This window comes from Cebidichthys violaceus, unplaced genomic scaffold (assembly GCF_023349555.1).
Source record: "Cebidichthys violaceus isolate CVI_PGR_0920_01 unplaced genomic scaffold, fCebVio1.0.p SCAF_17, whole genome shotgun sequence".
Taxonomy (NCBI): Eukaryota; Metazoa; Chordata; class Actinopteri; order Perciformes; family Stichaeidae; genus Cebidichthys; species Cebidichthys violaceus.
This window is the reverse complement of record NW_027176340.1, coordinates 5,962,403-5,990,314: the sequence shown is the minus strand read 5'-3', so window position 1 is coordinate 5,990,314 and position 27,912 is coordinate 5,962,403. Positions and strand designations below refer to the sequence as shown.

The 27,912-nt window shown below is 39.2% G+C and overlaps 1 protein-coding gene across 1 annotated transcript; it reads right to left on the bottom strand.

The window, feature by feature from the left end:
* Positions 1–667: 667 nt before the first annotated feature.
* Positions 668–27,564, bottom strand: LOC137873871 (protein phosphatase 1 regulatory subunit 1A-like). The gene is made up of 7 exons (XM_068712338.1): positions 27,189–27,564; positions 15,762–15,822; positions 8,620–8,657; positions 8,438–8,501; positions 6,389–6,574; positions 4,319–4,444; positions 668–3,170 (listed from the first exon to the last, which is right to left on the bottom strand). Exons 1-7 carry the CDS (start codon positions 27,267–27,269, stop codon positions 3,091–3,093), a joined length of 636 nt encoding a protein of 211 aa, XP_068568439.1. The 5' UTR covers positions 27,270–27,564; the 3' UTR covers positions 668–3,090.
* Positions 27,565–27,912: the final 348 nt, after the last annotated feature.

Here is a 27,912-nt window from a genome sequence, read left to right as displayed (position 1 = left end):
CTCTCCCTCTATAAGTGCTGTCAGCCGAGCTCCTCTGCACCTTGTAGATGGTCTAACCGAGCGTGCACGTTTGTGCTCATACGGTGGTTCCTGATGAAAACGCAGCATCGCCACAGAGCCATACCGTACACTGCAGCAGCGGCAACTTTAGTCTTTTACTCTCAGGGAATCCAGCAGTGTATCCACCTGCAACATGCTTTAGCAGCAGAAACTTACAATAGAAGGGATCAATCTCACAAATGCACTTGAAAGTGTCGGTATAGATGTCACATGTAGCTTAAATTACCAGTTTGCCCAAAATCTCCAAACAGTCCTGTGTATGAAAAGTGTACGTGGTTTTATGCTCCTGGCTTTGAGTACATTGAATTATTTATTTGCAGAGTGCCCATTTTTAGGATATAGTCAACGTCTTCTAAACACGTGGAACATGTGCAGTGATGTCAGACACTGTAAATTTAACTTGAAGTTTTTGGAGACTATTCCTAATATATCTCTTTTTTGATGTTTTATTAGTAAAGCAGGTCCTTGTTTACATGCTTTGGACATTAAAGACTTTGTTTGGAGCAGACATCATGCTGAGTCTGACTGTCAAACGCACTTTTAACTTGACTGGATGCAAAAAAGTATGAAAGAAAAACAGCCAATGACCAATTTAAACATTTTATTATATCAAACAAATTTAGATTACAGATGTAATCATCAATCAATTCAAGTAAAATTGGAACAAAACTAAATCCATGTAAAGTACACTATTACCATTCAAAAACAGAACAAACATTACATGGTCCATAAATATACTGCAGAAGAAGAAAACAAAAGCTTGCACAGGAATGTTTTCATTGTCTTTCTTGTTCATTGTGGTCTTGCAATTATCAATACTAGGGTGGCTTTAGTTTACTGTTTCAGTCTGCTTTATTTCTTTCAGGCATGTCAAGTATTAATGTGAGTGTCAGGAAAGGATTGTCACATAATCTACATAATAATGCCACTTCAGTGATACAAATAACAGATGAAGTAACATTTAAGAGTGAGTTGACAACTTTATAATGGCGTTGTTTCATTCAAAACTAAAATAAAAAGGAAATGCCAGTCAATACAATCGTTGTCTGGTATTTTAAATGTTTGATTCTCTGTTGAAAAAAGTTCCCCTACAAATTAAAGCAGAGTACAGAGGTCACTGTACATTCAGTGCCATGCAGAAAACATTTTTTTTTTGTCTAGCATTTAGTTTCCAGAAAAGCATTCAAGTGTTAAAAATTGGGTGCAATTTGTACATTTTGGTTATTAGTGTATTACCGTAACCAGACTCATTGTTGTTAATTGGGATATTAGCAGTAATTACTTGGTACATTGAAGTCCAACTGAAATCACATTTAGTCATCCCTTCATGCAGTCAAAAATTAATTCAACATTTTTTTTGTTTATTTTAAATGTGTTTTAAAGTTTTTCTTATTATTAAAAGGAATAAAAATATCAGAAATATTCAATTTCCTCTCAGTAGTTGGGGGCGCGTCTGTGTTTGATTGACAGCAGCTAGTAGGTGACTTCTGGAGAGACAAAGTAAATGACGTGGTAACTTCCACATCATGAGCAGACAGCGTGTTGTTAGCAGTGGTACTGAAGAGTAAGTACCACACAATGATCTAACTGGACATTTGCATGTACGTTCACATGCTGTTTAATGTGCTGCAGCAGAGCAGCGTATTAGCTAAAAAGCCTGCAATCTGACCCTGCCGGAGCAATCTTCCCTTCTGAATGTTTGTTTGGTCGCTCATCCAACAAGCTAAATTGCAGGACAAGACATGAGTTCACGTTTATGAGTTATACACGAAAGCAGATGTGGGTTGTTGTTTAAGTTTGCGGCTCATGTTGTGTTGCTGACTTTGCTCTGGTCGTTTCAATGATAAGGTTACTGCTTTATGCAAATATGATGTATAATGAAGACCAAAGCAGTATTGCAATAAATAAATATAAAGTTCTCCCTTTTGATTTCTGTTTTTTTTTGTCTCAAAGTTGAACACAAGACAAGTCATTTGCTGAACAGATATGTAATGCTGTTAGGGCTACAACTTTTTTTTACAACTCAATTTCAGCAAAGAATCTGCTGATTATTTTCCTGATGAATCGATTTCAGAAAACAGATAAAAGTGATTCCCAGAGTTCGAGATGATATTTTCAAATGTCTTGTTTTGTCCAATAAACAGTCCAAACCCCTAAAATATTTCATTTATAATAGTAGACCACAAAGGAAACCAGCAAATCCTCACACTGGCAAAGCTGGAACCAGAGAATTAATTATAATTAATAATTATGGATAATTATCCAATTATTTATGGAATATTAAATTATTTGCCCATCCATTTTCTGTAAATTGATAAATTGACTAATTGTTGCAGCTCTACATGTTGTAGCAATAAAATAACATAACATAATCATTTTATTTGAGTTGTACTGTAAGAATGAATTTGTAGCTGTCCAATCAAGTAATCAAAACAAACTTTAATATAGTTTTTCTATAAACTGTCAATCAACCCAGATGTGTCACTCACTCAGCATCTAACTTACTAAAATGATTTGAATTTAAAAGCGGTTTCGGTCCCTGTTATTTATGAGGTACAAATACATTTTTATTGCTTTGAGATGGAACAATAATTGAAGGAGTCATGGCACATTAATGATAAAAACTCTTTAAAAGGATTGTAGATAGAATATTTGTTGCCTTTGAACATTAAAGGGGACATTGTGCATGTAGCCTAAGTGGTGGTAGTTTATGGTAATGATTGTGTGACAGAGACAGGAAAAGACTTTCTCTCTTTCCAATTAACTAGATAGTATCTCCCAGTCTGGTTCATACATACAGTTAGCTAGTTTTAATTTGGCGTATCATCATAGTTAAATAATTCTCGCAGGATTTTGTGTAAATAAGTGTAGAAACCTTTGTTCATGTTCTCGGGGTGGTAACTAAAACCTGACTGTAGAAGAACATAGATGCCCTGATGTACCTAAAAAGTGGATTTGCAGACACAATCTTCTTTTTTTGTGTTGGGCTGGCTGAGAAGACTGAGCAGCTTTGTGTTTCAGAAGACCGCTCTATTTCTCTTTCTTCAGAATACATTTCTTTGTCTTCTCCTCTGCCGGCTGACTCTCACTGGATGTTGCAGCTTTTGTGTCTGAAAAACATAAACGTAAAATACTGAGGCACAAAAAGAGAAAGGGAAGAGGCTGACTCATGGAGGCTTTGATGGACGCTTGCAGCTTGACAAATAAATAATTGGGAACACTATTATTCCAACATTGTTTCTCCTAATGGAGAGAGTCAGCTTTCTGTTGCTTGGTGTTTAACTACATATAGAAACAAAGGTCCAAATGAATATATCAAGCCCCGAAGCATTAGATCTCTTAACAAACCAATGTGGTGCTCATGTGGCTGGAATAAGAGCGATACAGTACATCTTAAGAGGGCAATGCCTTGTTTTTACTTTGTCAAAACCAGAAATTCAAACACAAAAGTGTAATGGGGATAAGAGATGTATCAAACAGTGTGTTTGTCAGCTCGTCAACTGAAATCGTTAGCATGTCCAGCTAGGTAGCTTCCATAAGCTAGAGTTACTGAAAGCACATCATTAAGTAACTAAATGATGTTGTTGGGATACTAGTTTACATAAGAATGAAAGACTAACTGGGAGGATGTGACTCTAGTCGTGACACTATCAGCAAGAGACAAGACGTCTCACTCTGTTTGAGTTGTTGAACCATAAAAAAAACCGCTTGATTTTACAGTGATGTTACAGAGTGGAGCATCTTACCTCTATGATCTTGGGACATTTTTAAATCGCTCTGATGCATCTTTCATCAATTTGTGCATTCAATATTGTCTTTCCATTGACTTTTATGTTCTGTCTGAGCACACACATCATAAGTCACGATGAATCTATTATGCCTGTGTTTTTAATATGCACACTTTAACTACACTTTCTTGATTAATATGTCCACATAGATCAAATGTAGGAGAAAGAAATTGAGAAACAACAAATCAAATCTACAGAAATGACAGAACTCCCACAGTCTCTATTCAGCCCCACGAACACATTTGTCCACTTCCGTATGAGCAGCCTTGCAGGTTCTTTCAGCCACAGGAGCACTCTGTGAAGTGTGGAATCAAAGCCACTTCACAGGTGTTTGTTGACCAGCCATGATTACATGTCACAGAGCCAAGCCTGTTGAACTGTTAACATATCTAAATAATCCCCGCCTGGCGACCGGATGATGAAGAGTCCCCTGAGGGATGGGATCGTAAACACGGCTCCTTTGACTCTACCTGGTGCGTTGTTTTGTTGCGATGAGGGATCTGCTACGTTGGCAACGCTGCAGCAATCCTCCTTCTCCTTGGAGAGAGGGCACTCAAGCCCTCCAGCAGCTTCTAATAGACTTTCCCTTGAGAACTCTGCAGGGAGCAGAGAGACAAATAGAAGTTGAGATGAAGGTGAAGTAGAGAAGAGACAATACACTTTCCATCACACAGCAGTGGGGATAAAATACTCTATTCCTATATTCTCTGCTAAATTATGTTGGAGTACACCACCTTGTCTCAATAATCAATGTCACCTGACATTTAGAGCTGCATGTTTTCTAGTCACTGTGTGAATTCAAAAGGCTGATCTTAAAGGGAAGCCAACTTCGACTGGACTCGTTTTAATGGTCATTGATTTGTTTCCCCCAGCGTCACCTTTGCTCCTTTCATCTGTATTGAGAACTTTATTAGAAGCTCCTTCATAAAATGGGAGCAATCCATACAAAACAGAGTTGTCTTTTTACATTGGAGTACGTTTTTGTTGTTGTGTCCCAGTGAATTAAAATGAAAATAGATAATATCAACAACTAGAATAGAATATGGTATTCACACAAATGGGACGGACGTGAAATCACAGTGACCTTTGAACACTAAAATCGAATCAGTTCATCCTTGAATCCAGTTGGACGCTTGTACCACGGGGTGACCGTGGCTAAGTGGAGAGCAGGGCCGCCTTTCAATCAGAGGGTCGGCGGTTCGATCCAACGTGTCCTTGAGCAAGACACTTAACCCCAAAATGGCTCCCGTAGCTGTGCCTACGGTGTGTAGATAGATACTGAATTGTAAGTCGCTTTGGATAAAAAGCGTCTGCTAAATGACTGTAAAGTAATGTACCAAATTTGATTAAATTTGCTCAAGGCGTTCCTGAGACATTGTGTTGGCGAGAATGGACCTCAGGCTACGGCTATCGCCGGCGTGGTGACAGAAACGCAGCCCTCCGTTGGTGGGTAATTACTGAGTGTGTGTACAGTATGTGCTGTACTCAGTGATCATCCACTCACCTGCCACTTAGTAAATTATTTGGCCTGAGCTGAAAAGCTGATTCCCTGCTTTTTCTCATCAGCTGTTAAGGTCTGTGATACTGACAGGAGACTGCCAAGGTGGCACTTTGAACCATGTAAGTGTTTTCATTAAATGAATGGTTCAATTATACACTTTCTTGCTGAGAGTTAGATGAGAAGGTCGATACCACTCTTGAGTCAGTACACTAAATATGACGCTACAGCCTGCAGCCGGTTAGCTCAGCTTAGCATGAAGACTGGATACAGGGGGAAATGTCTAGCTTGGTTCAGCCCAAAGAAAACTAAATCCACATACCAGCTCCTCTGAAACTCAATAATTACAACAATGCTACATCAAATGTTTTTAATCCATACAAACAATTTGAATGTGTGAGAATGTGTTGAATTGTGAGCAAAAGTGTTTACCCCAATCTTTTTGTTTCACTTCTTTTAATTTCCCTCTCACTCCCAAAGCCTATCATGCATTTTACATACACCCCTTGGAGACATTTTTCAGCTTTCTGCCTAATTTTCTGCATAACTTTACCGCTCCCATTTTCTCCCAATTCTACATCCTTCCTTAATATTAATTGTTTATGAAAAAAGGTTTCATCTTGTCCCTCCATCTGCTCTCTTCTCATGGAACCGCACTATCTATTTTTCAGAGACCACAGCAGTGACCTCCTTATCTGTCCCTCCTTCCCTCTAGCATCCTCACATCCTGGTGTATAAGATTTGTTCTACACTTTTTGCCCAAGACGTATTTTTACATACTCCATTTTGACCCTCTTCATAGAGTCATTCTATTTGCTATTTCTACTTTTATAAGTTGAAAATCCAAATGGACAAATACTCACTCTACTTCCTACGTGATCAGTTTAAATTGTGTGGAGGAAAAAGACATGAACATGTTCTATGGTAAAGCGTTGAAGTACTCTTGTTCGTGTTGTAGGTTTTAAAAGAGGTTTGTGCTGCTGAATAGGCAGATACAATGCAGTAGACATGCAGATAAAATGCTTACAGATTCCAAACATACCCTCCATTTGGCAGCGCAGTTTCTCAAAGGCCTCTGCAGTGGCCTCATCATCGTGTGGGAGCTCCTCCCCGGTGGGAAAAGAGTCGGGGCTGGGCCGGTCCGACAGGCAGCTCTCTGAGGAGCAATCGTCCCCGGCTCCCTGCTGCTGCTGCCTGTACAGGTGATGCTCTACCATGAACTGCAGCTCTGGGAGGAAATAAAAGAGGTGAGAGAGAAGCAGGGAAAAGAAAAGTCGGTTGAGAGGGAAAAGTTCACAGGGGAAGGAGAGGGGAGATGAGAGGGGAGAGGAGTGGATTGGAAAAAAGAGTGGAAAGTAAAAAGCAGAAAATCATTGGGGAAATGTTGGAACACGGAGGACAAGCAAAAAAAGGAAGTTGTGTGAGAGGAAGGGAACCAATGGGAGAAAAGACGTGGAATGAACAGTAGAGAGAGATGAAGGAGGAGACTCAATGGAATCCAGCACTTCAAAAGAATATTATAGGTTAAGCATTTTTAATGAACTAGCGAGATTTAATTAACATCCAGCATTGTTTGAAGTCAGGGGGCAGGTAAAGATACATTAGAGTTGAGAGATTTGTTTAATCGCTTTCTTCACCTTCCTTCATCCACGGTTTCATTACTCTTAATCGCCTTGCAGTGGGAAACTAAAACACACCGATTATCGCCTGTTTCCTTTAGGAAGCGACTCATCACACTTGAAGCTGTTAAGCTGTGAAACTAATTTAAGAATAAACCTCCTATAGCACAAACTTTTACTTATCTTCTCATTATTGTTCCCTTGCTTTGGTTTCTTTGTTGGAACTTATTCACTTGTACTGCATAAATCATTACACTATGTATTTGTGTTAAATTGGATGTTGACACTTCAAATAATATTTCATTGCATTGCAGTGATAAAAACAACAACAACAACAGCCTACAGAAATAGTCACGTTCTGGGCTCTGTGTGTGCAGTTTTACAATCATCTTCAGTTTTCTTTCCTTGTGCCCCAATCTCACGAAGACACACTTTGTAGCTAAAAAATGGAAATTGGGAGAAATTCTGGTCGGGATAATGAGTCCCCCCCTAAGGCAAGTGCAGCACTGACTGGCTCCTGGGCTGAAATAGGACACTCAAGGTAGCCCAAACTCCAATCATTAGCTCAGCTATTTCACCAAGTGAGTTTACGTTGCCTGACATCTGACTTCCTAGACTCTATTGGACATGCTAATAGCTTTATCACATTAAAGGTTGACATTTTTTACATTTTGTTTTAAAACAATGCTGACGTGCCCATATGTTTGTTGAAACAGATGTTGTCTCTCTTGTCTATATTTCCCATATAGAGAAGAAACAGTTCTCATTCTGAGCAAAAATGCTGTCTAAAGTTCAGCTGAAGTTGATTTATCAGTCTGAGTTCTGAAATTAACATCTTCCAAAGTTACTTTTTAGTATAAATTCTCTCTTTGTGTTTCCTTTCCGAGCTTCGATTGGAAAAGTAGTAACATTAACTGTAGAGAGACAGTTTACAGCAAGCAAAAACTGTTTCAATGCACATATTGATGGACATGCACATGGCCTGTCCTTTAAACTTTATTACATTCACATTGGTGATTGTACCATTATTAGACTGACTGATCTGAATAATGACAACTGCCAACAACATCAACATCGTTTTCTTTTGTACTTCATCTTCTCCAGACCTCTGTCATGTGAGCCATAAGAGACTCAGTTTGGCTTTAATGGTTATTATATGAGGTGGTACAAATTACAAGACAAGCCCTATATGCCAAAAGATCCTTTGTGGTCTCTAATTAGAGTGAATTGTCAATTAACAAAATACAAGTACTGCAATACTTTGATGGCAGGTGGAGTTTTTAATGTCAGTATATTTCAATTAACCTGATACTAAGAATGAATTATGTTCCAGTTCAAAGAATATCATTTAGATGGTGATTTAGAAGTCTGGAAACAGGCCAACACTTTTCCTGTTGTTTAATGGCTACCAGCTGTGTGATCTAACTCATAAAATACCAACATCACACGTATAACTAGATAACGCACTTTACCTTTCATTGTAGGTGTTCCCTTTTGCCCTTTTCGCCGTTGTCGAGGGGAGTTTAACAAGGCTGCCTGTAAAACATCAATGTTTCTTGGAGTCAATTTAAAAAAGAAAAAAAGAATTCCCATAATTCTATTACTGTAACTTTATTCAATAAAATGGACCCTCAAAGAGCATAAATTAAATTACCTTGTACAACTGGTTTGGGAGACGATCTTCATCTATTTCTGCGAGAAAGCAAATACACATTTATGTACAACACACAATACAGCAACGAAAATGTAGGACTTAAAGCAAATACAGAATGAACAGGCAAACATTGTGCAGCCTTGAGACGGGTCATGATAGCACGGTTGACCTCTTCAGTGTGTCAGTGAACTGTAGCTGGAGTGCGGCTGTGTCTCCAGACACCAGAGTGGATACAAGGTGACCTCTGGCCAGATGGTTATCTGACACACTGCAAGCCAGATGCAAGTGTTTGCTCCATTTTATTTCTCAAGCATGGTGAGCGGAATTGTTTTCATTATTCTCCACTTTCATCTTTGAATAAAAACAGACACTCTGAATGATTTTTTGCAAACAAAGGGGATGCTAATCCACTCTCGTCCTCTTCCAAATAGATCCCTGCATGCAGGCAACTGCTGATGATATAAACAGTAAAACACTGTTTATCCAAAACCCCTTAAGGGAAGTAAGTGTGTCGCATACTAAAGTGTAGTCTGGAGCTGAGTTGATTTACAATCAGTTGGCAGTGTTTTAGATACATCTAGCTAAAACTATTGCAGTCTACAGTCAAATAACAGTCCTGCAATAAATCCTACCTTCATGTTATGTTTCCAATATTTTGACCACCCTATTTATATCAATGAGGGTTGGCTAAATAACAGAAACCCCTCTTTGTATATAGTGTAATACAGTTCAACAGCACCACACAAACCCTAATACAGTTGAATCAACACCTCTCCAAAACAAAAACTAAAGTTTCACCAAAAACATCATCATTTTATATTTTGCATTATAATCTTCATGAAGGTAGGATTTACTGCAGGACTGTTCTGCATTAGTTTGAGCTGGATGTGACTAATAAACTGGCAGCTGAGTTTATATTACTACAGAAAAAGCAGCTGCAGTGTGTGCATTCACAGATTATTTTTGTTCAGGAAAACAAGGAAACTCCAACATGATACTACAGTCACGTGAAGCTCACGTGACTCCAACTGGATTAAGATTGATCATCTGTAGTCAATATTTGAAACAGGACTCTGTGGTCACTAAATGAAAGGACTGAAATAGAAACAAAAACAGTTGACTGGAGTACAGTAAAACCATTAACTGTAATCAATAGTGATTGCTTTGAACCCGCAGCCACTTTGTTTCCAGCCTTGGAAATTTTTTCTAGGACACCACCTTGTTGCTTGGCAACCTATGCATCCCTAGGCACTAGGAAGGCGCTCTGTGTGTGTGTGTGTGTGTGTGTGTGTGTGTGTGTGTATGTGTGTGTGTGTGTGTGTGTGTGTGTGTGTGTGTGTGTGTGTGTGTGTGTGAGCAAGCATGTGCATATATTATTCCTACTTAAAAGTATGCACTAGACTGTTCAAAATGTCAGTGATGTGCTTGTTTCTTTATTCATCTCTCGCTCTCTCTCTCTCTCTCTCTCTCTCTCTCTCTCTCTCTCTCTCTCTCTCTCTCTCTCTCTCTTTCTCTCTTTCTCTCTTTCTCTCTCTCGCTCTCTCTCTCTCTCTCTCTCTCTCGCGCTCTCTCTCTCACTCTCTCTCTTTCTCTACAACAAACACAAAGTTATTCACCGGTGGTGAATAAAAACCTGACACAGAAGCTTTTACATTTCATTTCAAGAGGGATTCATCTTCCTGCTGTGCACGTTTACAGTGATGCTTGAAACTGACTCTTATTTTTAGAATCTCCCAGGAGTTTCAGAAGGTTCATGCAACCATTATGGATTTAGTTTCAAATCAATCGCAGGGAATATGCAGTCTTGAAATGTTCTTTAAATTACAAAGCAAATCTTAAAGATTTATACACTGGTATTGACAGACAGCTGTCAAACTATGGCAGTCTGAAAACTGAGTTTTATTCCATCAGTGCAAAATGTAATCTGAAACATTTTGTGCAGCCATAAAAAAAAGTTCCAAACATGTTTGCAAAAAGAGAAAGCAAATATCTTACAGGAACATGTAAGTCAAACACATTCAAAAATAGAAATGAACTTCAATAAAAAGGGTGAACCTGTGAAACAAGCTTGAGATGTTTGGTAGGTTATTCTGAGCTTGTACATGGGGGAATATTGCATCATATTTTTGTGATTAGTGTAGGCAAAATAATCCATGGTTTCAGCCCACACCTTTTCAGTTTTTGCAATATTCTGTTTTTGACATTTACGCAATATTTTGTTGCTGTTTAAGCTGCAAACTTTCATAACTTTCATGCATACTTTCATTTATAATTTAACATCATTCTAACTTAAAGACCGAAAAACAAGCTAAAATACTGTCGCTATCAATAACAAAAATCTTTCCCCTGCAGTGATGGTGGCAGCTTTAACTGCAGAATTGTTGCATTTTAAATTAAGAAGCTCTAACAATTGAACATCTGCAGAGTAAAAGTAGATACTATATTTAAATATGATGGAGGTGTTCTGATCCTGAAAATATGAAGCTGTGCTGTAAATTTGTGCAATTTCCGAGATGATGTTTGTGCACCACAGATGGAGTGCAATTGGAGCTCTAAATTGATCTGGTGTCTTCTCAGGTTTTCAGGTATCTAAATATGAGCCGAGTGAAAGCCATATGGTATGATTGAAATTGGTGCATAGTATTAATGTACTTGAGCTAAATACTTTAAATCTTAGAACAGTGAACAGCTGTGCTCAAATAAATATATATTGATAAATAATTTTTATTTATATATTTTATAAATAATATATATTTATATATATATAATATATATATAAATATTATATATTTTATATATATAATAATTTATATAAATAAATATATTAAATAAATATATATATATATATATATATATATATATATATATATATATATATATATATATATATATATATATATTGTTAGTAGTAGTAGCAGCAGTAGTAGACATGTTTGAAATATAATTTGGGTCAACAAACATAAAATATGGCTTTCACTCGGCTCATATTTAGATTTTTTTTTTCTGTGTATCGAGCCCATCTGTGCTGCAGAATGAGAAAAAAAGGCCAATAAAAAAAGCAGTGATGAGTCTATCACTGCAACTCCCAACTGACTGGCTGTCTGACACAAAGCCAGACGGGAACAGAGACGGTCTTCTGACTCCACTTTATTCAGCAAAGCAGCTCTAATTTAGCTGCCTACTGTGGCTGGTGTCGATTTATATTTTCTGTACGGCATTTGATGAAGAAAAATGAGAAAATCCAAAAATCGCTTGCACTGTGTCTTCAAACGATAAAAAGAAATATAAGTCTTAACACAGTGAGTCATGCATTTAAAAGGGGGTGTATAAACTGTAACAGGCATGATTGCTCACAGTTTAAGATTATAGTTCAGAATATGTCAAACTGGAACTTCCAATGCTCGATCAACAAAGTGCGCTGTACCAAGTGAGATAACGCTTGAGACAGAACTGAATGTTTGTAAAAATAAAACCAAAAAAGGGGCAATGTCAGCATAATGTTTTAAATTTGATTGACTTTGTGGTGGAGAGCAAGCAAGAAGTTGCGTAAAATCAAAGTTGCTCATAATTCTTGAGGAGATGTTCACTTACAAAGAAACTTGTAGTTCTACTATTTCTACAATATTGGTGGCAGCAGGGCTAGCTGAATGAGGATATATTTCATGGTTGCACATTGTTCAAATAAAGGGAGAATCTGGAAGATGAAGAAAGGGCAAAGTGAAGACGGATTAGTCCAGCAGTTTGCATGGCAGTAAAGAAGAACAGACAGCGATGCTCATAAGCGCAGCATGTACACAACATTTGAATTTGGTAAGATATAAAGTTGTAAATGATGTGTATATGTCAGTGGTAGTGATAGAAGAGTGACACTATTGTCATCATTATAACTTCTAAAAAACATTTTAAATCGAAAGGTACTGTATAGTGAACAAAGTCATTTCAGTTGTTGTTAACACCCAGTTTGCATCAGTATTTACTTCCTTTATGTGTTTGTATGTGTTTGTATGTGTAAGATTAATCAAGACATCATGAATTTTCTTGCTTAGAGCTTCATTTGCCAAAGTGCTTCAGGTGGCAACATTCTCTCCACCACAGAGCAACTGGTGCTTGTAGAGATGAAATGATCTCATCTAAAGGGCACCACTCAACGTGATCGTTTTATGTCAGATTTGTGGTTATCTGTGTTTTAATTGTAGTAGTTAGGTATATTTATAGTGTACTCTAATATTCTGTATTCTATAGATATACATCTTCTAGTGTCAATATGTTTCTCTATTATCCCTGCCAGGAAGAGTGAGTGTGCGCCTCTGCGTCTGTCCACGGCTGATCTCACATTCTGCTGGAGCAAACTGCATACTATTCTGGGTGCCCACTTATGACTGCATGCTCAAGGACCTCTCATGGTTGCAGTATCTAATACTTTCTCAAACCAGCTTTTATTGCCTGTTTTATACTGCCATTGACTGCCTGTCGACTCCTCACTCACTACTCTTAACAGGCCCCCTACCGGAAGTGGCCGCTAGTGATAACACAGCATGTGTGCATCTCCGACTCCCCATCTGCTACTCTGCTGCCAGGGACACAGTGGGGAGGAAAACTTTGCTCACTTTTATTACTGTAGTGACATTGTGTTTTGCGCTTAGCGAGCAGCTAACGGAACCACCAGTACACGCAATGCTGAGTACATCACTGCCACTCAGACGCCGACAGCTCAGTGAGTTTAATTTTGTGTTTGCAAGATTGTGTGATGTGTGTTATACGACGACTTCGAGCCGATTGCCTAGATTCATCACTGTTTGTTTTGAGTGAAGGGTGTTTTACGACGCCTTACAGCCCATTGGTGTCTAGATGGTGGTTGGTCAATTGTGGGTTGTATTTATTCAATCACACAATACAGCAGTGGTCATGCAGACACACCTGAAAGAGAACTGCACTTTGCAGTTTACCGTGTATTTACTGTTGATACACCTGGATAACCGGATAATCCTTTCCCAATTTGGGAACAAAGTCCATCCATTTAACCATCTCTTCCAAAGGACAGACAGTAGTGCACTGCTGTTGCTCTTCATGAAACACAAAATACCAAAATAGAAGTTTGTAAAGAAGACATTATAAAGTTGTATTACAACAATAATACATTTAATTATTCTGTTTTTGTCAAACGTTATTGTATCCCACTCAAGTTGTCTCTTTGTCTCTCTCCAGGCATCAGTAAAGACATGAATCCTCCTCTTCTGAGAAGATCAAATCAGGCACAGCCTGCATCTAAGTTGTACTGTGGCTGTTCTGTGCTATTGGGGTTCACAGTGCACAGGGCAGAGCAATCTGCAGAGCATTAAATAATGCAGGGCTCTGTCTGATGTGGGGCACAACATTACTGCGCAAGCACAGCTCCTCTCCCTCATCATCATCATATCTATTCCTCCCCATCCCCCTCCTCTCTGGCACATCCTCGTTCTCATACACTCATAACTGGAACTGTCTGAATCTCTGATTGCGTCTCTGTGTCTGATTTGATGTTTGAAGTTGATTTTGTGAACTCATATCTTTTCCATGGCATGGCTGTCTACCTCATAATTTCTCATTTTGAGGACACACACACACACACACACACACACACACACACACACACACACACACACACACACACACACACACATATAGATGCAGCTCAGTGTGAGATTAAATACAAGTCCATCAAAGTCACACAACTCTTCTCTGAAATACCCAAACATTGGCACCACCCTAATGAGGCCAAGAAAGGATAAAAAATACTCCAAAGTAAATTCCATCAGATTTGATAACTTTATTAATTCCAGAGGATAAAATAGTTTGGTCGCCCCGTACAATCAAAAGTGACAAAAGAGATGTTTGTTTAAGGACTATAGTGACATTTTTCCTATGATATTAGAGGCATTGCTTTTCTCCAAATGCATCTTCACCCTCTTCCTCACTCTTCTGCCATAGATAACTAACAATTAAATCTGAATTCAGTTCAAAGAACTTTCTTTTCTGTTATATTCTTATAGAGCACGATACAACCAAAAAAACTCTAAATTCTAACTAAAATTAGTACGACTGTAAAATGACAGATAACAACATAATATAATATCTGATAAACAACACACTTCCTCTTTTCCTAAAATCGTATTTTTTACGTCTCAGTATCTTTTTTCCCCATGCCTTCACTTCACATACGATTTCACTAAGTCTCTTCTTTCCCTTTTCTTTCTTCTTGCCTCTGATCTACTGAGCAAGATGGATTTTTAAAGGTTTTCTCTGCAATTTCATTCAGAGATCAAGGTTGACTGAGACACTCTGCATGCTCAGTATCCAATTACTGAATACAAACACAGACACACGTAATCAAAAACACATATTAAGCAAACAGATCACAGGCACAAGACTTTTTCATCAGACCCAATTAGAAAGACTCTTATTTCAATATAAAAACACTCAACTCTAAGAGTTAAAATGCTGTCAGTTAAACCATACAGCAATGGCAGTCTCTGCTAATATCCTCAATGACGCATCAACTCTTCATTTATTCATACAAAACAGAATACCACCTGGAGTTTTCTCACCTGGAGAAAATTACACTCGCCGCCCTACATTCCCAGCTGATCATCTTTTAATTTGGGTCACATTACACACTCACACTTCGAAGTAGCAGAGGCAGTGGGGGAAGCAGGGAGCCACTGGATGACTCACAGAAGAAGACAACTCTCTAGAGGAGCACTGCTGTGTTTGATCATTAGGGTCCCATGAGAGGACACACACACACACACACACACACACACGGTTGTTTTTGTTGCTCTAATGCAGCAGGAAGATTCACTTGGTGCAAAATATACTTTAGATGCTGCATCACAGCAATCATAATAAGAAATAGAAATGTCTGAAATATCTTGGAGAATAACGTGGCGGTGTTAACGTGTTATTCTGGGGTCATGGAGCTGCATTAATCACATTGTGGGGATTTATCTCCCATCTGGGGATAAAAAGCTCAATGTCAAGCTGTTATTTTAGCGTTCGGACTTTGTTTTATGAGGTTTGTTTCGATTGCTTGTTAGTGGAGCTGCATAGAATGGAGATGCAAAAAAGCTTGTTTGTGTGCATGTGTTTGCATTTAAGGGCCTTACCAGGTGATGATTGATCACTGGATGCCACTAAAGTGGCAGGTGTGGGTCTGCGTCTTCTGATCTGAAAAAGTAGAAGTTTCATTTTAAAGTGAGAAAAAAAAAACATGCCCCATTACAAATGTTTGCTGGTACGTCAGTAAAGCACATTATGAAGCTTTGTGAAGCTAAAAATCATCTTAAAACCTTACATTTGAAGGTTGCTCTTAAAGAAAAATATAAAAACAGATAACTCTCAAACACTTCCAGGCTGTCATTTCACACAGGCTTTGACCTCCAATGGCTTATATGGGCTCAACCAACCAAGATGCTAAGCAGTGCACTGAAACTTGTGTCATTACTCAGCCAATCAGGGAGGGACTAGCCCTGCTCCCTCAGTACCGGTCATATGGATAACTCAGCATCCACTTTCTGTCATGATGCTGGCAGCCCGTAACACAGCCTGTGTGATCCATATTTTGGATTTGGTTGTCTCTGAAGATGCCTGAGTTGGTTGAGAGCAATGCTGGATCTCAGCAGTGCAGTGAGATCAGCAGGGCAGTCTGCCACCTACTTGCTTCTTGGCTCATGGCTAGTGGAGTGTGGCAGCTATGGACCAATTCTGGGTTAATACTAGAAAGAACACACAGATTTCACGGAGCTGTGCAGCAGAGACTCCAAATCTACGGTATAAGATAAGATAAGATAAGATAAGATAAGATAAGATAAGATAAGATAGACTTTATTGTCCCGAAGGAAATTTGTCTTGGAAACATACAGTGTCTGCTGTTAAAACAATACAAAATAACATGTTGCATACATACATTACATACACAGACTGTAGCCAGTCCACATACACATGCATACATATCTGTTAGAAAGATCTGCCTGTGGATGTAAAAAATAGAGTTACAACCTTCGTTAGTTTTAACTGTGATCAGACAAGTATCCATTAGTGTCCATCCATAAGAACAAAAGATGCAAACAGCTTTTTGATGGAAATATCAAGAAAGTTGGATGGTGAAATGGTGATGGTAAAAATGATGGTAAATGGACTTGTATTGCGCTTTTCCAACAAATGCATTTGTCTTTAACGTCATCATTCACCCATTCACACTCATTGGCTATGCAAGGGGCCACCTGCCCATCAGGGCTCCAACTAACTATTCATACCCATTCATACACCGCAGGCACAGCCCAAGGACACATCAACATGGACCGGGGATCGAACCGCCGATACTCTGATTGAAGGACGACCCTGCTCCACCACTGAGCAACATGCTGCATCACTGCATGCTGAAACCACAAGAAACTTCTTAATTTGACCGTCAACCTAACTCCAATTAAAATAAGGAGAAGGGAGGTGAAAATAATTAGGGAGAAAATAAATGGTGACTCTCTTAACCGTGAGCAACAACTTTAAAGTATCCATAAGTAGGGCTGATGGAGTTTTACAGTGAAATATTCACCCCAAGGTTCTGCAAATATGAAATGAAATCAGCTATGCATCTATATCCCCAAAACTAAGAGACCACAGATTTTTTGGGGAAAGCACAGTGATTAATGTCCAGTCGCCTCCAGGATGAGGTAATTACTTTTCCGTTTTATCTCATTTTACCCATAAAACTAAGAAGACTGTGATATGGGAATTTAAATAGAGTCAATTGCACACACACACACACACACACACACACACACATGCACACTAATGCACTCCTCACACATAGCTGACAGGGTTGCTGACTAATGTTGGAAGGTGTGCAAGCTCCAGTCCTCCATGCATCTTTTCTAAATGCTGGTTGTGCACTTATACAGCTGTGTAGTCTTCTTCAGCCATTCCAGCCATAAAGCTTAACCTCAGCCCGCACAGTGGAGTATCACATTGCAGTTTGTGAGGCAGTTTAATCAGCTATTAGTTAAACTCCTTTCTATAAAGATGAGAAGCTAACGATCAACGTTCTGAGCTGTGCTGTGAGTCTACATTGGAAAGCAAAAAGATAGGACTCCTTTTTGTAGCAGGTGCATTCACAGTTAAAAGGAAAAAAGTAAGTGACAGAGGAGAATCAGAAAGTGAATTGTTGCCCTTGGATCCAATTTGCAGGTTTGACTTTGAGGCTTTGCGGATTTCAACAAAATGCGTGAGGAAATTATTAAATAACACAAAACATCACTTTAGACTCTGTTCAATAAAAAAATACAGATGTAGCTGCAGAAATAATGTGCAGTAATGAAAAGGGAGCAGTCAGTATCTCATTAGCCAAGTAATTAGGTATTCAGATTTTAAGAGGCTCCATCTTCATTACCTTTCAAATCACAGCCATGAAGGCTGAGAGAATAAGGAGAGGCATTAAGTGACTTTTCTTTTCTTTACCAAGCAGGCAGAATTTTTTTTTTTTACAGCTTTTTACACTTTTCCATGAGATGTACGTCAACTCAACCGCTCAAGCTACTTATGTACCTTTATCTACCCACAAACCGTACAAGACATGCATAGTATGAGGTGTAAATGCAAATGAAGAATCTTTCATAATACAACTGATTTAGCCATGCCAAATACCTACAAAAAGAAACCAAGATGAGGCACTACATTGCCACCACTGTTCTCTTGTCTGTCTGCGTGTTGGACTGTTACTGTTTATTTTTCTTCTAAGATTTATTAAAATCACAATTAAGCAAAAAACAATCATAAGTAATCAAGTCTCGAGTTGCCATTGAGTTACATTGCGATGGCAGGTGGGAATTGTAGTTCCATAAGTCTGTTACAGCACTGCTCCCCTGAGTCTCCTGTTTAAGATTATTCCAGGTCATTGAACAGTCTGCCCCTATGGGTCAGGTCAGCAATATCTGTGGAAAGTTTTAAATCACATCAAACTATAGTTCTGTTTTTATAGATTTTTCCTGCTGAAATTTTGTTTTTGTCAAGTTGTGTTTTACAGTATGATTTTGTGATTTGTTCAGTATATTTCTGTGAACCACTTTGGGACTCAGGTTTATATTTAGATACCAAGATGTATTTAGTACTTTTGTATACTATAAATCCATGTACTAATATTTCAGCCTTGTGTGTGTCTCTTGTTGTCATTCCAGAAAAATTCCCCTCACGGCGTCCATTAAACCACAACGAGCCATGGCTGTGTAGAACTGATTGAGCCAGAGTCATTGTTATTCTGCTCACCCGGCAGCAAAGCAAACTCCCAGATCTTTCGCTCACACAAATACCAGCGCTTACTGGACAGGCTCTTCCCTCAAACCGCCGTGAATGCCTTTCATCTTACAGTCCGTTTAAAATGCAGTTCTGTCACTTCTCACAACAACGAACAAAAACAGCCTTCAAAAAGTGATGGGTGGGCAGGAAAAGCCGTGCATGCCTGATGTTCTTGTGTGGGGGCGGCAGCCAAAATGCGCTTGGCTGGAAAATATAGGTCAGGCCAAAAGACAGCAGAAACAAAGTCCTGTTTCATATTTAACACTTGTGTTTGTTGACATTATCAATAAATAAATAATAAATAAATACGTATAATTGCAACCCTCAAATAATAAAATTTCCTTCGGACCTCATTAAAACCCAATATAGAAAACTGCTGAAGTGTAACATTTCCCTTTGCCGCCAACTGAACTTTACACATTAAACAAAAAAGTATAGGACCATAAAACATTGATGTTATGCCAAAAAAGGCTATATCATCTTTCATATGTTATACGAGTTAAGCATTATGTCACATTCTGCATTTCTTTCATCCGTCTTTCTGGAAAAAAAACTGAAGTGTGCTCCTGAGGTTTTCTCTCCATATTCAAAGACAAATCTGCCACCTTTACAGCATTAACCATTAGAGATTGAATCCTTGATGATTATAACAAAGTTAGACAAAAGGTGCAGAATTTGAAATTCAGTTCATTTCTGTTGCCGCTTAACGGCTCTCAACATGGCGACAGCAGAGCCGGCGGCTCGCAGCCAACGGTGCCAACAGGGACAACAGTGCTGACAAAGCTGGCAGTGTTTACCTGAGATGGGTGCTACACTTCTACAATGATGGCATCGGTTGGGGTCGGTTTATCAGCTGTAACCGCTGTATGAGCACAGTGCAGAGTGGCGACCATTAGCTAGCCAGCGGGGCATGTTCACATGCACTAACATGCACTGCAATTTTACCATATTTCAAATGTCAAATGGAATTTTTAATGATCATTTCTTACTTTTGGAAAGGGAACCAGGAAGTTCCTGTTTCACTTTAACTCTCTATTTACTTTGTTTGCAAAAAGTAATTTATAGAGAAAGATGTTGATCTGGGGTTTCATGCGTTTGGTGTAACTCCATTAGACCTCTTATGAACAAACTCCAATAACAAAAATCTAAATGCGCTTATTTGGAATTTGGGAGGGATAGTGCTGTGTAAAAAGTATTCACACCAATCACAGATGTAGAGCAGATGAGCATCCATTTAATCCATATTTTACAGCTGGAGTCTCTGAGACCCCCAATAGATCTAATGTGTAATCTTCTGTATAGGACTTTTGAAATATGGCATCATTTCAAAATGTTTTTAAGCAATTATTGTAAAATTAAGAAAGTTCATGAACTGTCAAGCTGATAAAACAATGTCCAAAGCCTAGGATCTCAAGTTGTCTCAGTATTGATATTTAGCATTTTTGGGGTATTTGTCCATGTATTGTATTCACAATGTCCTTTCACATCTACATTTCAGTGGAGGTGAATAAACAGGGTTGAAGGAGCTACAGCTATTGTTCAGGTTTTATAGCTTGAAACAGATTTGACTTTAGGAACTCTTTTATTATCGTGGAATAACCAGACTCACACCTAATTGAGGTGACAGAGGTAGCAAAAAGGTTTATAATTCAAAATGCACTGTAGGGAAATTCTAAGGTGTAAAGCCTTTACCTCCTAACCCTGATTTCCCTTGGAGAAAAACACTGGTAGGTTTGTAGTATTTGTGCTATCAGAGTTGCCCTGTGACCTTCACCAGAATAATGCGTTTGCACAAGTCAGTGCCATGAATCAGAAAAAGCGGATTCACACCCAGTAAATTGCTGCAGAAATAAAAAGGTTAAAGAAAACTTTCCCAGCACCTTCACTGGCTGGACCGAGGCAGAACTCATCTATCAGAAATTCAGTACAATGCACAGACAAGGACTCATGTGATTCCTCGTCCTGTCGTTTGAAATATGATCTTGGTATTGTTCAGGCTAAAATCAGTGCTCAGCCATTATAAATCCTCACAGACTCTCTCCAACTGTGGTCTCATTTGGCTCTGAATAGAGGGAATTACTGTATTCACAGGGCATTAAAACCCCAGCTCACTGACTTCTTCTTTCTTTTATCTCAGTTTCTTCAGTCCTCTGCTTCCCTCTCACTTCCTATCAATCCTTTGTCTTCTCCACTGTTAACAGCCCTCTTATCATCTTCTCTTTTGCTGCATATCACACAACCAGCTGCACTGGGGGGGGGGGGGGGGGGGGGGGGTTGGATGCAATGCACAAGCTGCAATTTAATCGCTGTAATAATATATTTTTGCTGAGAATCACAAAAGTTAAAGAGTAGCAGTTTATAATTGAATACAAATTGAGAACAATGAGGGCTTAACATTATGTTTTCAAATGAAGGCAGCATGGAAGTTTTCTGCTCAGGCCTGTTATTGCGGCAGCTGTGAATGTGTTCAAAGAACTGGAAATTGAATCAATGGGTCCTCGATGAGAAGTAGACAAAAGAAGGCTTCTCATTTCCTGCTGGCAACTGTCGAGTTTTATAAATCAACAAATGTCACTGGCAGATTTTATCAGCTGTAGTTGGTTGCTAATTAATCAAGTGATGGCTCTATGACTTGGTTGAAAGTCAACCTCCATTTGACTTTGTCATGTTTCCAGCTGACTCATTTTAAAACAAGAACCTTATAAAAGGGGTCTTAGATAAGCACTTGGTGGCCACACAAATGATATTGTGCTAAAAGACTGACAACGCTTCCGTAATAACATACTATGGACTACATACTCAATAAGTGTACTATCATTTAACATACTTCTGTGTGAATAAACACAGTGAACTGTAATTACCGCGTCACTTCCTACACATAACCATGGTAACCCGTGTTATTTATGCCGGCGTAGTGTCCACTGTTTGCATACTGTAATATTTCACTGGAAATAGTGTGCAATTCACATACTATTGATACTAAGGTTTAACACTTTCTAAAGGAAATCTAAATAGCATGTTAGTATGTCATTTCAGATGCAACTTGAGACTGAGTTCAAAGCTACATGTCCCTGCAGTCCTTATATTATAAGAAAGGTAAGGAAAAATGTAAGTTCAGACTGTAACTTCACTCTTATGTAATCCTGTTTGGCTGCTTAGCTTACATACTGGTTCATATTTTCAAATTGTAGCCTATGTTTTAACTATTAACGTTGAAAATGGAAAGGATTAGAGGACGAGGGGAAACCCATGTGTAGCTAATGATACTCCTTGACCTTGGTAGAAGTGCTTGGTTACTGTAGGTAGAATGTTAGTTAGACATGCTATTAATGTTGGCAGCTTCAGCTAACAGATAACCTTTAGCTAGATTTCCTTATACTTTTGCTCATGAGTTTTTGGTTTTGTAAAAGCGCTTTAGCGTGTCAGGAAATCCAAAGCTGGACAGGCCTGTTGAAGTTATGGTTGCTATGCTGTGATTGGACAATCACTGCTCTGAGGAGGGGTGCAGCTAATAGTCAAAAAGCAGGAAAAGTTACAAGTAAAAATATACCTTTTGTTACCTTGCAAAGCAGTAATGCATGTAGGCCTAACTCCTGTTAAAACCATATATTTTCAGAAAATGGCCTTCCTGAGTCAATACAGAGTATTCATTATGTTCTCTGTCAAGGACAAAGACGCTCTGACACATCAGCATCGGGAATATTAGGGAGGACACCATCAACCCTGGAAATAAAGGACATAACCTCAATATGTCACAATTCCTCATCTCATCATCCATGAATCTAGACTTCTCAAGCAAGGGCCCTACATAGGGCAAACATTTCAGTTCAATATCAAATGTTTGTTGGAGTGGAATTAGATTTCATTTGATCTGTGAATTGTCACTCAAAGTTGTAAACATGCAAAGATAAATTTGAATTAAATGTAGAGGTAAACCAGCTGTGTTAATCATGTTAGGCATACTCTATTAACAACCTCAATAGAGTATGCCTTAGATCGTTAGATAATAACCTGGTGTTAACATGGCTAGTTCACTAATGCTGCCTCATTTTGGTTGTTACTGATTAGTGTGTGCACGTTGAATATAATGTAGACATCAGGCAGAGTTGAAAGCATAAGTTTGACATTTTGAGAAATATTCACTTCGATTCTAAAAGGTCGATACCACTCTCACATCTGTCCGTTGAATTTAAGACTATAGCAGCCAGTTAACTTAGGTCAGCGCAAAGACTGGAAACAGGGAGAAATCACTATCATAGTATATTCAGCAGGACTTCAGCAGAGCCCCCTATCATGCTCCTTGAGCTGTTTCAAGCCTTTATTAGCCTCTATTCTGTCATGTTCAAGGAAAGGTTTAACATTTCTTTCTTAGAGTTAGTTCAGAAGATTAACATGACTCTTATATATGTGTGTTTAATATAAAGCAGGATCCAGGACATGGTAAATTAGCTTAGCATAAAGACAGGAAGCAGGCAAGCTGGCTCTGTTTAAAGATAATATCTGTCTACCAGCACCTCTAAAGCTCCAGCTTTCCACCTCATTTGTTTAATCTGTACAAAAACAATGGACTGGTGCTCTGACATACTGGAGTCTGGTCGTCTACCGTATGAGAAATGGCCTTGCTGTCCCCATTTCCAGTCTTTTTGCTAAACTAAAGTAGGCATGGATCCAGCTTTCTAGTCAACGGTCAGATAAGAGATTGGAATTGGTATACATTTCCCAAAATGTCCAACTACTCCATCAGTCAAACCGTAACAGAACCTGTTTGAAATGAACAAAACCTACTTGTACTGGTGAGAAGAATATCTAAATAACCGTAGCAAAAAGAATCTAAAAGAAATCCACTTACACTATCAGGTCTTGACCTCTATCGTGTACAGTCAGTTTGTGCTCGTAAGTACACAATGAGCTCTAATGTAATGTCATTACGATAACGGTGGAACAGACTGTGTCTTTCTGCAGATAGCAGGATGAATGTGTGAATGCTGTTGTCGTGAAGGGTCAGACCTCAGGGAGGGTGTTCTGACTGACGTGCAGGTCTCCACGGAGGCTGATTCACTATGTCGGGAGGACAGGTTGCAAAGATCACTGAACCATGGGTGAGGCCCCCTGGCGTGATATTTAAAAGCAAGGTTGTAAACACAGAGACAAGCACAAACACACTTTTTTTTTTTCACTTTTTGTTTGTCTGATGGTTGCGCTGTTGTTTGTCACACATACACAAAAAAACACTTACGAACAAGCATGCCGTGCAGGCTCAGTGGCCACTAGCAGTAGTCTTATAATACATAGAAAATACATCCTAAACAGATAAAGTCTCAAAGGCAATCATCCAAGCTGTGGCCATGCTTATTGAGACCGAGAGCCCAGAACTCTCTTGAGTCCTAGAGCTATAAGATCTGTCTGCAGGTGAAGAAGAGAAGGTAAACACCAGACTTGGAGGTGTTTAAGATCCTGTATTGACCGGCTGCAGTCTGGGACCTGCGTGGCTAAATAAACACAGACAGTGGACACCGACTCCCTGACATGCAGACACAAACAGGACCGAAGTGGAGACCTGAGCGACTTCAATTACATCTGTATTTTTCAAATGATATACAGAGGAGAAGAACAAATGAGAGAAGACACAGACGCAAACACACTTGTTACAAATGTAAGGCACCAATTCACAGACACAGTGTCCTTAATATCAATTACACACGTAATGATGCTTCTTAGTTCAAACAGCAACATAATCAAACCACACCGGCACAAACCAATAAGCTTCAGGCCTGGATAATCATGCCATCCAACCTCTACGCTCATCTGCTGGCAGTTTTATTAAATTCATAATCCTGACGATTTCAGTCCTGGTTGATTTGGTGATGCCTTTGGTTACCGTAGTGACTACAAGTATTTGACACAACAGATTGCAAAATTCTCATTAATTTACTATTCATCACAGACAGCTGTACAATGATAGTAATACACTCTACATTCGTGCAAATAATGAATAGATATGTAATTATTGAATGTAAATAAATTAAACGGCTACTGTTGAAAATAATGCTGGCCATAGATAGTATCAAAAACAGGGTTTCATCTTTAATCTGTCGGATTATAATTCTAAGAGTTCAAAAAATTGAATTCCAAAATGATTGACATTTAAGTTTGGAAGCCAATGATTATGTTAAGTTCTTCATTTAGCATGAAAAAGCGTCACAGGTGACTAATTATGAGACTTCTAAAGCCGTTGACCTTTTTCACAGCAGACATTTTGCCACGTCATAGCAGGAAAAGTGCATCGGTGTTATTGAAAACATGAATAACAACGGCACTCTACTTAAGTGAGCTTCATGTAGGACGTTGGTATTGTGCATGCTGGCTCACTGTCATGGCGTCCTGGGACACTTGATGGAACTGAGCCAGCGTTAAAGAAATGTGTTTCACCTGTTTCAAAATGTCTGCTGCATAAAAGGCCTGCTGCAGCAGTGATGATTTACGTTTGTCCTGTTAAAAGAGGTAAAATAGTATCCTGTCCTCTATATCCATCCATCCATTACCCATAACCGCTTATCCTTTTCAGGGAAGAGGGTGGGGGGAGGGGGGGGGGGGACAGAGTACCGATTGCAGGGCTGACACACAGAGGCAGAACATTCACACTCACATTTACACCTATGGGCAATTTAGAGTCCTCAATTAACTGCACGTCGGAGAAAACCTGCGTTGACTTGAAGAGAACATGTAAACTCCACACAGAAGGGCCGTCCAACCCGGGATCGAACCCGCGCCCCTCTTACTGCCCCTACACCACTGTGCAGCCCCTATACTTTAGATCTGTTTTTAATTTAGAGCACCCTGTAGGAGTCTATTTCCATTTTGACATTTAAGTTTGTTTTGTTTGTTTGTTTTTGAATGTGTCAGAAAGCCACGTTAAATCCTCTTTTATTTAAACTTGTTTAAACATAAAACATGAAAACTGTTGGGAACCTTACATCAGATGGAATTTTCGTACGTTAAGATTGCAAACCACAACAAATTATGTAAAAATGATGTGCGCATTGAAGCTGTGCTCCTCTCTATGAGAGCAGAAGTTATTTCACTGCAGGTAATTCCAGCTGAGGGGGAACTTTTATGCAGAGAAGGACATTATAGAGTATGATGGTTAAGGTCTGCACATTCACTTCCTCACATCTGAGCCTTACAAAGTACTTCATCATACCAGTAGCTCTAACTCAACCTGAACCTTACCCCAGACCATACTGTATTCCCAAACCATCCAATCAAATGGCCTCACAAGGCCAAACTCACATACACACACATGCACCAAGCAGTCATCCTAACATATTTCTTACAGTCACAGTGGGGAAAAGAATGACCAGCAGGAAGGAAGAAAGAGACATACTGTATAAACGGGGTGCAGTCGGACTCATAAATCTTTGCTGGTTTCACTTGAGGCTCATTTGTTATTAATGACCTGTCCATGTTATATTTATAAAAATGTGAAAGTGGGACACATCTTTTCACTACATTCTCTAAAAAACCATGAATTGTACCCATTGGGGTTTTCACTCACAAATAAGAGTTATTTGGTCTTGTTTCTGTAAGTGATGTTGAGTTTATAAGATCCTAAAAAAATAAAAGCTGAGAAATAGCTTTAAACCGAGCTATGCAGCTACAATCTATTATTTATACATATTTCAGATTGATGTGATGAAATTATCACATTGCTGAAAGCGGTTTGATTTGGAATGAGTTTATCTTGTGATTGCAGGCAACTTTTGTCAGTATGTCACTGCTGTAGAGTGCGTGCCGCCAGACACTCAAACCAAAACAACGGCAGACCCCTGGAGACGCATCCATACACTGCAACACCCCTTTTGCTGAGATACTGGGTCTCTAAGAACCTGCTAGGTTGTGAGTGAAGAAGGGAACATCTATCTTAATTGCATCATGATGACTCAAGCACCACATTCAAAAGCATGCTATTTAGGTACAAGGGAGTAATGAGTTCCGTAAAATGTGGTTTCTTTAAAGCGTCAATCAGACTACACACATTTGGACAGAGCACACTGCATCTTATTATTGCAGTTGAGTTGCTCAGCTTTGTCTGCACCCACTTGGTTTGATGACTGAGAGTGACAAGCATTAACACTGATTTCCTTTTAAGTCTTTCCACATTCATTTTGCTAAAAGTCCAATCATGTCACTGATGCATGAAAAGGAAACCTTCAAAAGCCCTCAAACCACCTCCTCTTCCTCCTCACCTGTTCTGCTGCCTCTGGGTCCAGGTGGGTGTCCAGCAGGGGAACGGTGAACTGTATTTTCCTGGGGCTCCCGGTGTCCATGGTGGCTCTGTCTGTCAAAGAGGAGGACAGGACGAAGAGGAAGAGGAAGAGGAGGAGAAGGGAGAATCCGTAAGAGGAAAGGAGGGTAAAGAGCTCAGTGAGGGGGGATGAATATGAGTTGGCTCCAGCTTAGGAAAAACTAAAATTGCATTGTAGTTTCTTTCTGACTATTTTCTGTTCTTTAGTTCTATCTTTTCACACACTTTTCCCTGATAACCTAGTTTGTTTCTATCCTCAGCACCTGCTGGTGTCTCAACCCCGACTTCACTCTCTTCTCTTTCTCTCTCTCTGTCTGTCTCCCCCGGCTCTCAGCGCTGAATCAAGGGCATTATGGGCTAGGAACACCTCTCCTTCGCTCTCATTCGCTGTCCCCAACTGCCTTTTCATGCAAGTCCCGCCCTCTCTTCGCATTTCTTTCTGTCTGTATTGGATGACTGAGATCAGGGCTGTTCTGCAGCAGCCCCCGCACAGCCGGGAGAGAGAGGATGACAAAGACACCCTCTCTCTCTTTATCTGTTGGATGGGTAGAAGAAGATGCATGATCCAGCATCTGCTTTAAGAGAAAGTATTTTTAAAATACCCTTCCTACACGTGCTTAAATATAAATACAAAGAGGCTCAGTCAGAATGAATCATCTCTCTCA

Coding starts and splice junctions, on each gene's coding strand:
- LOC137873871 (XM_068712338.1), bottom strand. CDS start 27,269: ATGGACACCGGGAGCCCCAGGAAAATACAGTTCACCGTTCCCCTGCTG. Junction 6,575..8,437: donor GGGAACACCTACAATGAAAG/GTAAAGTGCGTT, acceptor ATTTCCTCCCAG/AGCTGCAGTTCATGGTAGAG. Junction 4,445..6,388: donor ACTGCGCTGCCAAATGGAGG/GTATGTTTGGAA, acceptor TGCTCCCTGCAG/AGTTCTCAAGGGAAAGTCTA.